The 14,197-nt window shown below is 54.7% G+C and overlaps 2 protein-coding genes and 1 long non-coding RNA gene across 23 annotated transcripts in view; 2 read left to right on the top strand and 1 right to left on the bottom strand.

Annotated features, from left to right (window-relative positions):
- The window catches only part of DAAM2 (dishevelled associated activator of morphogenesis 2), a 105,291-nt gene extending 99,939 nt beyond the window's left edge, over nucleotides 1-5,352 (top strand). For all 17 annotated transcript variants that reach the window (XM_070586027.1, XM_070586023.1, XM_070586033.1 and 14 more), the window contains 3 exons: nucleotides 384-515; nucleotides 1,815-1,985; nucleotides 2,316-5,352. In XM_070586027.1, the coding sequence (XP_070442128.1) occupies nucleotides 384-515; nucleotides 1,815-1,985; nucleotides 2,316-2,537 (525 nt within the window). In that variant the 3' untranslated portion in view covers nucleotides 2,538-5,352. The remainder of the gene's footprint in view (nucleotides 1-383; nucleotides 516-1,814; nucleotides 1,986-2,315) is intronic.
- A 585-nt stretch (nucleotides 5,353-5,937) lies between these two features.
- MOCS1 (molybdenum cofactor synthesis 1) overlaps nucleotides 5,938-14,197 on the bottom strand; it is a 38,466-nt gene continuing 30,206 nt past the window's right edge. For 2 of the 5 annotated variants that reach the window (XM_070586040.1, XM_070586042.1), the window contains 6 exons: nucleotides 13,893-14,004; nucleotides 13,362-13,474; nucleotides 12,759-12,869; nucleotides 10,024-10,144; nucleotides 9,459-9,506; nucleotides 5,938-7,498 (listed from right to left, as the gene is read on the bottom strand). In XM_070586040.1, the coding sequence (XP_070442141.1) occupies nucleotides 6,738-7,498; nucleotides 9,459-9,506; nucleotides 10,024-10,144; nucleotides 12,759-12,869; nucleotides 13,362-13,474; nucleotides 13,893-14,004 (1,266 nt within the window). In that variant the 3' untranslated portion in view covers nucleotides 5,938-6,737. Of the gene's footprint in view, nucleotides 7,499-9,443; nucleotides 9,507-10,023; nucleotides 10,145-12,758; nucleotides 12,870-13,361; nucleotides 13,475-13,892; nucleotides 14,005-14,197 lie in introns of all 5 variants that reach the window. The other 3 variants (XM_070586041.1, XM_070586043.1, XM_070586044.1) reach the window with 2 other exon arrangements.
- LOC139077502 (uncharacterized) lies at nucleotides 7,423-13,066 on the top strand. The gene is made up of 3 exons (XR_011530083.1): nucleotides 7,423-7,533; nucleotides 10,865-10,977; nucleotides 12,938-13,066. It is a non-coding gene; the product is annotated as an uncharacterized lncRNA (long non-coding RNA).

Raw genomic sequence — 14,197 nt, forward strand, 5'->3', positions numbered from 1 at the left:
TGAATCTGCACACAAATCCCCCGAGGGTCTTGTTAAAATGCAGATCCTGATTCTGCAGGTCTGGAGTGGGGCCTGAGAGTCTGTGTCTTCAGATTTCCCAGATGATGAGGATGCTGCTCGTCCCAGACCACATTTTTGGTAGCAAGGATCCAGGGAAAGAAAGATGGCTGTGGGGGTGAGGGAAGCATAGAGGCAGGGTGGACTGGCTGACAACTCTCACATCTTTGCCACCCTTAGAATTTTGAGACTTGGGGCGTTCCCTCTGCTGAAGGAAGGCTCGATCTTGTGGGACTGGCAAGAAGGGTGGGAGACATGGTGACCCGCAGGATTCCTGACTTTTATCCTGGCACCCGTCTCACCAGCACTTCACTCTCCCTCCTCAGGAGCTGGAATATCAGAAACGCCAGATGCGGGATCCGAATGACAAGTTTGTCCCCGTCATGAGTGACTTCATCACAGTCTCCAGCTTTAGCTTCTCAGAGCTGGAGGACCAGCTCAGTGAGGCCAGGGACAAGGTAGGGTGCCAACCCTGCCCCCACTCCTCTCTAACTCAGCCCCTTCACCCATCCCTACTACATATGGCCCAGAAGGGACAAACCCAGAGTCGCAGATCTTTGAGGAAAAGCCACTTCCTCCCTCCTAAAAGAAAAGCAATAGCCACTCTGTTGCAAAGATCTTATCCATTCCTCAGGTACCAGGCACCACATTACATGTTTTACAGGATTTATCTCATTACCTACCTTATGGGTTTGTGGGAAGGTTATTAGCCCATTCGACAGCTATGTGCACTGGGATCCAGAGAGGTTAAGTAACTTGCCTGAGGTTGCCCAGCTGTGATTGATAGAGCTGGGTTAGTATCCTGACTCTGGAGCTCAGCTTTGGTCTCAGTTGCTATGCTTCTTCCTGTTTCTCACACTAACACGCACATGGACCCCATCTGTGGGGGTCTTATTAAGAAGTGGGTCATTGTGGCCAGCCTGGTGGCATAGTGGTTAAGTTCACATACTCCACTTAGGCAACCCAGGGTTTGTGGATTTGGATCCTAGGTGCAGACCTATACACTGCTCATCAAGCCACGCTGTGGCAGTGTCCCACATACAAAATAGAGGAAGATTGGCACAGACGTTACCTCAGGGAAAATCTTCCTCATGCAAAAAGAGGAAGATTGGCAATGGACGTTAGCTCAGGGCCAATCTTCCTCACCAAGAAAAAAAAAAGTAGGTTGTCATTCAGGAGGTTTAGGCTGGGGCCTGAGAGTCAGCATTTCTCACAAGCTCCCAGGAGATGCCATGCTCCTGGTCCATGGAGCACAGTTTGAGTAGTGAGGTCTGTTTTAGAGGATTCTGAGTGTGTTGAATTAGGGCTGGCAGCTCTCAATAAAAGTCAGAAGTTCTATATTATCCCCATTTTACAGATGAGGTAACTGAGGCACAGAGGGGTTAAATAACTAGCCCAATAACTATATGACTTCTGAGGTCCTTTTGAGTTCTGACCGGGCAGTTCCTGACCTTAGGAAGTGCTTCTCAAGGGCTGTAGCTCCTGACCCCATTCTCATACCCTAACAGACTGAGGTGACTCCGGGCAGCCTCTGTCAGCTGGCTTGGAACCCTCCCCTCCTCAGGGTGTCAGCCTCAAGCCTTTCCTTCAGCCTCCCTATGCTGCTGACAATGGGGTCTCCCCCTCTAGCCCTGCCCCTCATACCAAAGGTTCCAGCCTTAGACTGGGCTCTGCTCTGGCTGGAACCCAGCCAATCCCATGGGCAGAGCCCACCATGCTTGGGGGTGACTCTCCTCCACCCCTTCTCCCCCGAACAGTTCTCCAAGGCCCTGATGCACTTTGGGGAGCACGACAGCAAGATGCAGCCAGATGAGTTCTTTGGCATCTTTGACACCTTCCTGCAGGCCTTCTCGGAGGCCCGGCAGGACCTGGAGGCCATGCGGAGGAAAAAGGAAGAGGAGGAGCGGCGGGCGCGCATGGAAGCCATGGTGAGGGGGCTGGGCGTGAGGGAGAGCCCGGTGCAAGTGGGATGCTACTAGCGGCAGGGGTGGCGGGGAAGGGTTGGAGTATGCGAGGGGCTGTAGGGGCTGACCTCAGCCCCACAGGGAGAGAGCAGTGTGATGGGGAGGCACGGGCTCCCGGGGAAGAACGAAGGCAAGGCCAGTTAGTAAACAAGAGTCTTGAGCATCGAGGTGCACAGTGGAGGAGTCAGCCCCTGCTGGGGAGGGCGTGTGTTTGTAAATTGGACAGTGAGTGGCTGCTCTGGTCTCAGTCCATCCCTGGGTGCCAGCCTCTCTCCCTCCCTCTTCACCCTGCAGCTGAAGGAGCAGAGGGAGCGGGAACGGTGGCAGCGGCAGCGGAAGGTCCACGCCGGCAGCACGCTGGAGGAGGGAGGCGAGTTCGACGACCTGGTGTCGGCCCTGCGCTCAGGGGAGGTTTTTGACAAGGACTTATGCAAGCTGAAGCGCAGCCGCAAGCGATCGGGGAGCCAGGCATTGGAGGTCACCCGGGAGAGGGCAATCAACAGGCTGAATCATTGACCTGGGGCCTGGCCACCGTGGGAGGCGGGGAGACAGGGATGGACCGAGAGGGGCTGAGGGGAGGAGGCCATGATGCTAAACAACTTGGTGCTCGGTTCCTGGCCCTGGGCTGGGTCCCAGGGGCGGGCTGTGTGGCAGGACCAGGTCTCCCCACACTTACCTGAAAGGGCTCCCCTCCTCTCTTCTTCCCATTGTTCTTTCTGCATCGGGGCCTTCAGGGGTCACTCTGAGGCTGCCTTGGACATCCCTGGCCAGCCTGCCTGCAGGGGCCCTGCTCCCCGTCCCCAAGCATGGGCACCCACGCTGGCACAGAATTGTTCCAGAGCTAGACTAGAGTGGTCCACGGACCTTGTCCGGATTTCATGTGCAGTGGGAGTAACAGTGGGGTGAGCCCCCTGAGAGCCAGGTTGAGAATCCAGGCTCCCATCCCTCAAGAGGTGGCTTAATGGAACATTGATCTGGGGGCAAACTTTCCTCTTGGATGGAAAAGGAAGAGGCATTATGTATTCTAGCTAGGAATGTCCCAGAAAAACTAAAACATGCTGGGAGGATGATGCAGGGACCAAGTCATCAGGACAGAGTGGCAGTGCCCGTTTCCTTCATCACAAGTCCGTTGGCCCCACCTCTTGCATGTCCTAAGCCTCCCTCCCTCCCTTTCCTGTGCCACCTCCATCCATCTACTAATCCAGAAGCCCAGAAAACTCACCTTTGGGTTCACATGAGCATGGCTTACTATCAGGTACTTGATGAATCTGGTAAGGGAAGGGGTTCAAAAAAGACCCCACTCAACACACCTCACGCCTTGGGCATAGGGACCCTGGAACAAAACTCTCTCACCTCCCCAGTACAGCCAGACCACTGTCTTGAAGTGAGACAGTGACCTCACATGTTGGCTAGGGGTTCCCCACAGCCCCTCACCAGAGGGCAGCACTGGAACGCCCAGGTGCACACTAGGGCTTCCTGGTCCAACACTTAATGTTACTCAGACCCCAAACTCTTTCTCTGATATCTGCCTCAAGAGTAGAAGCCACAGTGACCTCCCGTTCTGTCCAGGCTGCAGGAGACCACATCAAACTATGTGTATCTGGCTGAGGCTGGCCCTGGGGCATCGGGTCCTGAGAGGGTCCTAAGGGACAGAGCTGCCCTCTGCATTTAAATGCCATCTCTGAGGGTGTCTCCTCCTCTGAGGCATTCAGACTAGGGCCAGTGCAGGCAGGGGAGGCTGGGAATGCACTCCTGAAGGAGCCAAGGGGGGAAGGTTGAAAGGGGGCTTCAGCCCCCCATCTCTGGTACCCAATTTCGTTCTTCAGCCTGACTTCCAAGGGGCCCATTCTGGTCCTCCTGTCCATTCCCACCTTCCATTCTGTCCGTCTTGAGCTGTCCTGGGCGGGTGGGGGTAGGGAGAGCAATGGGGCCGGTAATGGCTGTGTCTAAAAGTTTTCTGTCTTCTAAAAGAAGGGAGGTGAGGTCAACTCCATCAAGTCTTATTTTCAAAACATTTCCTCCCACTAGAATTGACCTTCCATCCTCTGTGTCTGTGAGACCAGCCTCAACCTTGCTCCTTGCCCTTCCATCCTCCTACCCTTTCCTTTATGCTTCTCACCTTCCAAGCTACTTCTCCAGCTCAGGGTTTTTGCCAGTGGAGAGACTGGTGGGCTGGGCCAACTCTTCAGCTGCCTATCTTTTTCCTGCATCAGATTCCTAGGGGTGGGACCATAGTAGCTGCAGGGGAAGAAACACAGGGTTGGTGAGCCCAGCACGTGTGTTGGTTTGAGGGGGAGGGATCTGAGCAAATGCAAGCCTGGCCAAGACAGGTGTGAAGAGGCCATCCTGGAGTCCAGGTGAGGGCAAGATGAAGGCTTCCAGGAAGAGCAACTGCAGAGAGCTGTGTTACACCCATCTGAACACCCAAGAGCCCTCGCCACAGGACGCTGGCATTGGGATGATGGAAAGGTTGTGGGTGGGGTCTCTGAAGGCTGGCCGGACTGAGGTCAACCTTAATCCACAGGGGAGGGCTCCACTTCTACCCAACAGGCACGTCCAAATCCTGGCATTCCCACCCACCATGCATGACTGGATGCGCACCAGGAAAGACAGAATACGGAAGCTGTTCAAGATGCATTGGATCCGCAGAAAAGCAGTTTGGTTTAACTGTTTACAGAGGACACATATATTGTTCCTGGGCTCAGGCTTCTCACCCTCAAAGAGTTTTCCTTTTCTATTTATTATTTTCTAGATCTGGCTGGTGGCTCTGGCACCAGACGCCTTGTAGCCAGATCTCCAACAGTGCCTTGCACCATGGACCATCAAGGCTGACTCCGCAATGGCTGAGTTGGTCCTTGACGTGCTAGCTGTTTACGCCTGTTGTATCTGTTCCTTGGTCTTTCCCCAGTACCCTTCTCACCCCTCCTGCCACCTTCAGGTGAATTCCTCCAGCTGTCTAACTTTGTGTCCAATGTAGAATTCAGTTAACTATTGTAACCTGTCCCCTTCTCAGCTGCAGCGCCCACTCCTCCTCCCCCGTGATGGAAGGAAGGCATGTTTAAGGCAGCGGGAGAAAATTCTCCAGGTAGATGGGGAAGGGTCTGGTCCAGGCTCTCCCCATCCCCACCCCATTTCCACCAACTGGGGAGCAGTGACCATCTCCCCTCACCTCCACCCAGGGCCATCTTCATACCAAGGCTGCTCTCACCAGCTGTCTCAGACCACAGATGAGGCTAATGTACAAAATCTGCAGCGTCCTTTTTACCTGCACCTTTTTTATAAGAATATATTGTAATACTAAAAAATATTAAATCCATACCATCCCCATCCAGCCTGCCTTGAAACGTGTGCCTTCTTCCCTTGAGGGGACTTGAGGTGTGCTGGGGAGCAGGCACATCTGGTGTGTTGCAGCCAGCTTGTACCAGCTCTGAGCGTGCCAACTGTTAGATTTTCAGGAATTTTGCAAGCCAGTTCATGTTGTATGGTAGCTTGAAATCGGCCAGAGTTTGTTTAACCACCAGCTCTGGGGAGAAGACAAAGCCATTTGCCAGCAAACCTGGGTGTAGGGCAGAGGGGAGGCAAGCAGGGGTGCCACTGAGGATGGCCCTAAAGAAGCCTAGCCATATTAGAGAACCCAGCAAACGAGTCCAGTGTTTGAGGGTGTGCATATGGGAGCCTCTGATTGCACCGTCCCAATCTGATACAGGCAGTGAGCTTCGGACACCCCCACTGGACAGTTTTACTGTAGATGGTGCCCCCCCGCCCCCACTACCTTCTCCCACAGGGAGGACGGAGAATATGTGTCTCTCCTCTCCTCCTCCCCCAGGGCAGTGGGCTTTGGGATGGGGTTGAGGGGGTGGGCATGAAATTGGAGCAGCTCGGTGCCCTCTGCACAGACAGTCCTCACTCTTGCATCTCCAAAGTTGGCATCGTGGCTTTATTTGTGTGCTGTGAGGGTGAAGGCAATCTTCGACTCTTTTTTTCCCTGATATGTTCCGGAATAAAGGGGTGTGGGTAGTGGGTGGGACGGCAGTGTGCAGGTGGGATGTGTGGTTGGTCAGGAGTCCTCAGGGCTGCGGCCCACGTGTATGTCCTGTTTAGCAGGAGGGAGCCAGCAGGATGGTGCAATTGTTAAGTGAAAGCCTGCAAGTTTGGTGGGGGACAGGCTCAGGCAAAGGAGGGACTAACTGGCTCTTTCAAAGGAGGGACAGGAGGGATGGGATGGGCAGGCTGTGGCTCCACAGACTCGGGAAGGGAAGCTGCTGAGAAGTTGTGACACATTCTAATGCAAGCTTTTTTCCCCTCCTCAAAGTGGGTTCCTCTGCTTAATGAGCCCTTATTCTCTTCCCCAGGGAAGTAGGAGAAGAGAAAACCCACAATGAGAAGTGGAAGTTATAGGCTGCACATCTGCAACTGGTTGTCTGAAATAGTGCACAGATAACCCAATGTGTCTTTTTGGTTATCTAGCATTGCTTGCTGCAATGCCCTCCCATGACCTGAGTGTCCAGGAAGGCTGAGGGCCTGCTGGTTTCCTCTCTGAATAAAGAGAACCCCACAGGGCACTGTAAATCATCCAGCAGGAGGAACTGGCTGACCTTCGGTTCCTACTGTGAAGGCAAACAGTAACAGGCCGAAAGGAACTTGACATCTGTCTCTTGACCCAAATTGCATCCCATCGCATGATCTGGCTGCGCCATGGGTGAGGGGGCAGGAGCTCTAAGCCCGATGGAAGTCCCCCCGCTGACCCCCAGTCTTGCTGATGAGCTTGATCTCCCCCAACACGATGTCCCTGCTGACAGCCTTGCACATATCATACAGGGTGAGGGCGGCCACAGCAGCTGAGGTCAGGGCCTCCATCTCCACCCCAGTGGGGCCCCGAGCCCGGCAAGATGCCTGGATCACCACGGCATGGCGTGTGCTGTCCAGCTCCAGCTGCACCTGGACGTGGCTCAGGGCCACATGGTGGCACAGAGGAATCAGCTGACTGGTCAGCTTGGCTGCCTGGATGCCAGCCAGCTGGGCTACCACCAAGGCGTCTCCCTTCTTTAGCTGGTTCTCTTGGACGAGCTTGAAGGCCACAGGCCCCAGGAGGACCATGGCTGAGGCCACAGCCACCCGCTCTGTGTCTGGCTTCTGGCCCACATCTACCATAGCTGCCCGTCCTTCGGTGTTCACATGGGTTAGCTGGTCCGAGGTTGGCAGGGGTCCTGAGTGTGTGGCAGGAGCGGGGGACACTGGGCTAAGGCACTTTGGATTGGTAGCTGAGTCTCGGTGGGAACTGTAGTGTCTCTGAAGGGAGCCAGACCCCAGCCACCAGTGGGCGAGGGGAGGGATCTGGGGGACCCGGCATCCTTTCCACAATGTTGCCACCTGGTTGGAGAAACTCATTCTGTGTCTCAGATCCTGAACACGGAGGGGGTCCCAGGAGGAAAGGCTCAGAATGGCTGGTGGGGAATCTTGGAGCATCAAAAATAACTCTGGAAGGACAGAGAAAAAAGACTAAGTCCAAACGGTAAGTCTTTCTCCCACCTCTTCCCCCAACCTTTTCCCTACCCCACCTCGAGCTCTCTCTCTCAGACTGGGGAAAGAGGAATGAAGAGCAAAAAGCATAGCGAGAAGAGAGGAAATAGAAGCTATACAGATAGAAAGTCCCCAGAATACAGGTTTGCAGCCCTTCTGACCAGGTGTGACACAGGGCAATGGCCCCACCAGTTTCCAACTGTCCTGCAGTGGTGGTGTGGGGGTACTCCTGGGCTCCCCTCCTCACAAAAACTATCTTGTTGCCAAAATTCTCTTAAGAAAACCTAAGCTCTAAAGACTGAAGCCTGGATATGATGACCTCTCCACGGCCCTTCATTTCCTAAAACTACAGTGAGGTTCAGCCTGAGTTATCAATCAGTTACTTTCATCTTCACGTTCTCTATGAAGAGTTTACAGTTAAGGATATAGTTTATACACAATATACTAAGGGGGCTATTTAATCTATTGAAACATGGTCTTTTAAGTCCCCTCAAGCACAGGAAAATGCACACAAAGTGACAAGTGGATGCAAATGGTCCCAAGGGCCTTGAGAACCTTGCGGGCTCTTGTTACTCAAACAGTGGTCCAGGGACCAGCAGCACTAGTACGTCTGAGAACTGTTGGAGATGCAGAATCCACCCCAAATCTGAATCTGAAATAATAAGACCCCCATGTGATTCATAGGTACATGGAAGTCTGAGAGCCCTATCGCAGGCAACTCTTGGTTTCATAGAAACCAGACTAGTTTAGTTACTCTGTATCTTCGAAAGTAATAATATTCCTTACGAAGCAAAGAAGTCTCCCAACTTGCAGCTTTCCATCATGCTCTGGGCCCCCTACTTCATTAATGTCAGAGGTACAACCTCCCTTCTAGGGGGACCATCAAGGCATCCTCACTCCCTGCCATCAAAGTGTGTCAGTGTGGATCAAGGTCCAACAAGAGGACTATGATGCTGGAGGTGGGAGGAGAAGAGAGATGATGGTTTTCTTCCCAATGGAGTGCTTTGGGGAGCAGCCTTTCCATCTGTGGGTGGCTGGGGTGCAAGGGTGGTCCTCGGGCTGTCTCTGGCCCACTCCAGCCTGCTTCCCTCTGGGCCACTGCACTCACTCAGCTCCAACCTCTGGAGGAAACAATTCCTTCCCTTAGTTTTTCTCACTGCTTTCTCTCGTCCAGTGGTCCAGATCTAGCTGTGGCCAGGGCGAGTGAGGCGTCACCTGCTCTAGTCTGCGTATCGTGCCAGAGGGGTAACACATCCCTAAAGCTCGTGGACTAGCTCAGTTCTCCAGGGTCAAGCCCACATATGGCTTTATTAAAAACGTGTTTTGTTTGAAACATCCAATGCACATGAAAGATGCCCTGTGCATATAAGCTCCCAGGAGTTAAAGAATTAGCAAGCTGAGACCCTGGCTGCTTCCTCCCTGGAAAAATGAGTAAGATTCTTAGCTTGCTGCCTCTGGCTCTGCCTGGCACAGAAGCAGAACAACACCTTACAGGTGCTAATGGTCCAGAGACATGCATGGACTAGCCCACACGACAGAGGGAAAGGGACACCTGTGATCGTTTCTAACCTGGGAGGTTCTAGAGCTGAGGACAAGCTCTCAGTCTTAACCAGGAGCTCCATTCTCTGGGAACAACTAACTTAGTGATCATAAATCTGGAGGACTTCCTGCCCCGATTTCTGGTGAGACAGAATGATGATTTCTGTGGCATGGACAGTGGGGGAGCTGTGGATGGGGAAGAGAAGTAGCAGTCAAGGCTTGAAAGGGTTAGAAAAGATGAAGGAGGTTTATAAGAAAAATAAGGATGAGAACATCAGGATGAAATGCAGGATCTGGGGGTGCCGTATGGCAAGGGCCCCACCCCATGGGAACCTCCAACGACAAGGGTGAGTGGTTACGTACTGATGGATCACCCACCGATGAGGATCATGGGCCGGTTCTTCATCTGGGAAATATTGAACATGCCTGGGGTAAGGGAAAGACGGGGAGGGAGAGGAGAGAAAGAGGGCAGGGAAAGGGGAGTTCACTGAAACCAGCAATGGACAAGGTGGTATGACAACCCAGGGACATGCACTCACCTCCGTGCACCCACACAGAGCCCCCTGTACCCGCAAGGTCCTGGGCCCATGACAGAACAGTCTGTGGACACCCAGGACCCCACCCTCCCTGATAGAAGACAATGTGTGGGATGAGAGAGAGGCAATGGCACCCCCTTCCCCCCACCCAATAGAACAGCCCAAGAGAATTCGGGGTCCCCTCTCCTGTGCAGTCTGTGCTATGCCAACTTCCCCTGGGAAGGCGAACCATCACTGCATCCCGGTCTAGAGGTCCAACCGGAGGGACTGGGAGTGAGGACAACACTGAGTCCCACTGGCTCCAGGCCAGGCCTTCCTTTGTCCTCTCACCTCATAACTACGGCCCTCCCTCCTGACAATGGCCCACCCCACTATCCAGCCTGGCCTGCTCCACCCCTGCCCCTTACCTGCATGCTGCTGCTTCTTCCTGCCCACGGCAGCCCCGATGATTCTCAGCAGCTCCTCCTCGGAGGCCCCGGCCCGCAGGTGATCCCGTAGAGAGACTTCTGAGTTCCCAAAGAGGCAGACCTGCAGGGGGTCACCGTGGGGGTAAGGACAACATGCCTCCTGGGTCCCTGGGCCTTGGCCCCCCAACTCCGAGCAGCCAGCCCCATCCCTACAGTCCTCCATGGGCTGAGCGCCAGTGCCCAGGCCTCCCACGGGTGGGTCACACTGAAGGCAGGGCTTCCAGCAATGAGAGGCAGAAGGCGCCGGATGGAGGAGTCAGACAGGCTGGAAGGGCAGGAAGCAAAATCAGACATCCTGAGGCCTCTCTGTGACTCATGGTCACGTTTCCTTCAGCTCGTAGAGTGTGCTTTAAAAGTTTAATAGTTACCAATAGAAACAGCACACAAAAATCCAGATCCGCACCTTCTCCTGAGACATTCCATGGAACGGCCTCTGTCGCCTTGAGAATGGACCCCAATCAGTTGGAACTAGCCCTGGCAGTCCCCTCCAGACATGGCATGCACATCCCATTTCACCTCAGTCCCCTCCTGGTCCCTTCACTCATGGACATCACCTGCCTGTCCCTGCACCTACTCCGGTTTGTGAGCCCTGACAGGTGGTGGAACAGCAGAGGGCTGGTGGGCATGGCATCCTGAGGTCACTCAAACTTGACTCAACGCTCCCTAGCTTCTGTGAGAGGCTGGGTGCTCTGGGCGGGCTCAGGGATGGGTGAGGCAGTCCCAGAAAGCAGGTACCTACCATCCTCCCACAAAACCTTATAAAGTACCTACTATGTGCCAGCTGTGTACAAGGCGCCATGGACACAGAGACAGAAGAACATTCGAGACGCCACTGATGGCAGAGACTACCAGAGAAGAAACCTAAGCAGAAGGTCGACCTATTTCATGGTGCTGGTTAGTGCCCATTCCTTGTTCCCCCACGAGGCCCCAGGTCCACTCTCTGCCCCAGGAGGGCCCCCTATGGATGCCACCTTCTGGGCTCCCCTCCAGCTGGCTTCTGCCTGGGTTTGGCTGACAGCAGATCAGAGAATGAGAGGAAAGGAAGGTCGGGCGTTTCCCCCTGCTTCCTCCCTGCTCTGATGTCTCCCACAATGGCTGCTTCCCTCAACTCCAGCACCAACCAGGTGACCACTCCGCCAGGCTCCAGCTCTCATGGGGCCCAGTGACACCCCTCCTCCCCAGGGGTGGGGACAGCTGTTGGCTGCTGCTCATCAAGTGCTTCAACACCCCTTATAGGTCCCGTTAACTGTGCACTATACATAGCCTTGTCATTACATTCTCTTTAGAATCCCCCCGCCGTTTCCCACAGGGGCCCTGACTGATGCAGCTACCACCCACAGTCTAGGTCAATTCTACAACCAGCCAAGAAAACAAGAAAAATCCCCTAGCGTTTTTTTTTCCTTCTTCTCTTCAAAGCCCCCCAGTACATAGTTGTATATTCTAGTTTCAGGTCCCTCTAGTTGTGGCATGTGGGACGCCACCTCAGTATGGCTTGATGAGCGGTGCCATGTCTGCACCCAGGATCCGAACCAGTTAAACCCTGGGCCGCCAAAGTGCAGCGCCAGAACTTAACCACTCAGGCACGGAGCGGGCCCCACCCCAGCTTTTAAAACTACTAAATGGTCCCTTTTGGATGTCAGACTTGATGTATCTAAACACAATGCACCATCCCCACCCTCCCCACTCCCCAGTCCTAAACAGCCCCAAAGTGACTGGCCACCTGGATGCTTTCTCTCCCCACACCTGCATTACCACGTGCTTTCATCCCTCCTTCCTACGCTTACCTGACACTCTCACATATTTAGAACATCTCTAAATGGCCATCTAATAGGTCCTCCTATTTCCAAATTCAGCCTGTGGGTTATTCTCCTAAAACATGAATCGGGGATCCTGTCTCCCCCTTGTCCGGAAACTGCACAGTGCCCCACTGTGCACAGAACACACCCTGTACCCTTTATCAGGGCACTCAAGCCCTCTACAACGGGGTCTCCCATATCTGACTTTAATCTGCCTTGGCCAAATAGCACAAACCCCAGATAAGCAGCCCTCCCCCACTTCTCCTCCTCCACCCATTCTCAAGGCTTACCAAGGTCCACAATGCACTCCCTCAAGGCCCGCCACTCTATGGCCCATCCAGCCACTCATCTGACAAAGAATCAGGGGCTGCCAAGCATCAGCTCTTTGTTTGGTCTTACCATGAGCCTTCAGGCCCCCACAGGAAACAGCACCTCTGGGCCTCCTTCACATCCCCCACAGCACTGAACACACAGTGCGTGCTGATTAGATATGAGTAACCGATGCTGGTTTCAGAGCGGAGACCCTGGCCTGGTGGATGGGGCCAACCAGGGTGGGGGTAGGGAAAGTGCACAGTGATCCTCCCTTTTCCCCCCGCCCCCTCCCCTCTGGTAGCACCGAGGGCCGGAAAGTGGCTCCCAGGCTCCCAATCAACTGGACGCTTCTTCAGGGACCCAAGGAAGGAAGGAATCAGTGACATTTCCACAGGGACCAAGAATTCACCTTTACCTACTGCTCCCATGATCCCCTAAACCTGACACTATTTCGCATACCACCCTGGGTGCCCTGCTGGTCTCCCCTCCAATCAAGGGGTGCAGGTGGAAAGAGAGATTCAGAACACAGAGGTGGCAAGGGGGCCTCAGGGGGACAGGGCCACTCACCTTGAGGTTGCCATCAGCTGTGATTCGTAGCCGGTTGCAGGTCCCACAGAAATGCTCTGACATGGACGTGATGAAGCTGACCTGGCCTCGGAAGCCAGGGATTTTAAAGGCCTGAGGGTTGGGGGAAGGACAGTGGAGGGGATGGGATGGGTGGCTGAGCCCCAGCTCTCACCCCACAGCCCTCTTCCCGAGGATCCCTGTGGAAGGCAGTACCCAAGGCCCTCAGACAACAGAAGACTCCAGTAGGAGGGATGACCTGAGCTTTCTGCCTGCACCTGGCCTACCCGAAAGGACACCTGCTAAGAATACAGGAACCTGAGGGCACCATGTCCAGAAAAGGCCACATGGGAGAGCAGGACAAGTGCCCCTCCGGCACTTACTGGAGTGTGTCCTACAACAAGTTAATTTCTTAACCCCCGCCCCACACTGAACCTGCTTCTTCCTCCACAAGGCAGGGAGGCTGTTGTGATGGTGCCGTAATGCTTCCCGCTAAATGGTATGGCCCTGCATCGCTGCATTCTCATCTCAGTGCAGCCACTGCCAGCTCTCCAGTCCTAGGGTGGAGACACCACCTGCCTCCCAGCCCCACCCTCTGTCCCCAACCTTGGCTGTGCTGGATTCCTCCTCGGGCAGCTTCTCCAGCTCCGGCCACTGCTGCCGGAGAGTGTCCAGCATCTCCTTGTAGCTGACCATCTTCCTGAAGTTCCACTTGTTGCCTGTGTTGGGTTGGGAGCTACTGAGTCACAGAGCTGCAGGGGCCCAGGGTCTTCAAGTCCATTCTCCCACATGGCCCAGGAATCAGTTCTCCTGCCTCTTGGACGAGAGGTCAGGATGCCCTGCCTAAACGGGGGATCACATCACACCCATGCTGGATCCTGAGAAGCCTCCGAGGCTGCATCACAGGCCTAGCCCGGTGCCTGCCCAGGCCCCTCCCCACCATCCCTGGAGAAATTCCTACACACATGGCAGAGCTCCAGGGTCAGCAGCACCCACAGGGTGAGCCAGACCTTGCCCGCCCCATTCAACCCTTCCCAGGGTCCTCAGCAGCCCCCGGCCATGCTCTCAGCATGGCCCTGGCCTGGCTCTGTCGACAGGCCCCTCCCTCCCCTTCCGTCCCCTGACCCCATCACTGACCATCAAAAGGCATGTACTCTATGAAGCGCACGTCCAGGGGGAGTCCCTTGGTTAAGGCCACAAAGTTCAGGAGCTCGTCCTCGTTCAGGCCTCGCATCACCACACAGTTCACCTGGCCGGGGAACAAAGGGCCATAAGGGCTGTCCCCCTCCCGTTCTTTTGTAGGGATGACCTTTGGGGGGCTGACACCTGCACAGACTCTCCACTGGAGGTCCCATTCCTTGCCTCTCCCCCTAATTCTCCTTTGGTTGGGGCATTCCATGCAGTCACTGGTTTTCTTCCCTCTCTTGTGGGGGTGGGGGCAG

Source organism: Equus przewalskii, chromosome 19 (assembly GCF_037783145.1).
Source record: "Equus przewalskii isolate Varuska chromosome 19, EquPr2, whole genome shotgun sequence".
In the NCBI taxonomy this organism is placed as follows: domain Eukaryota; kingdom Metazoa; phylum Chordata; class Mammalia; order Perissodactyla; family Equidae; genus Equus; species Equus przewalskii.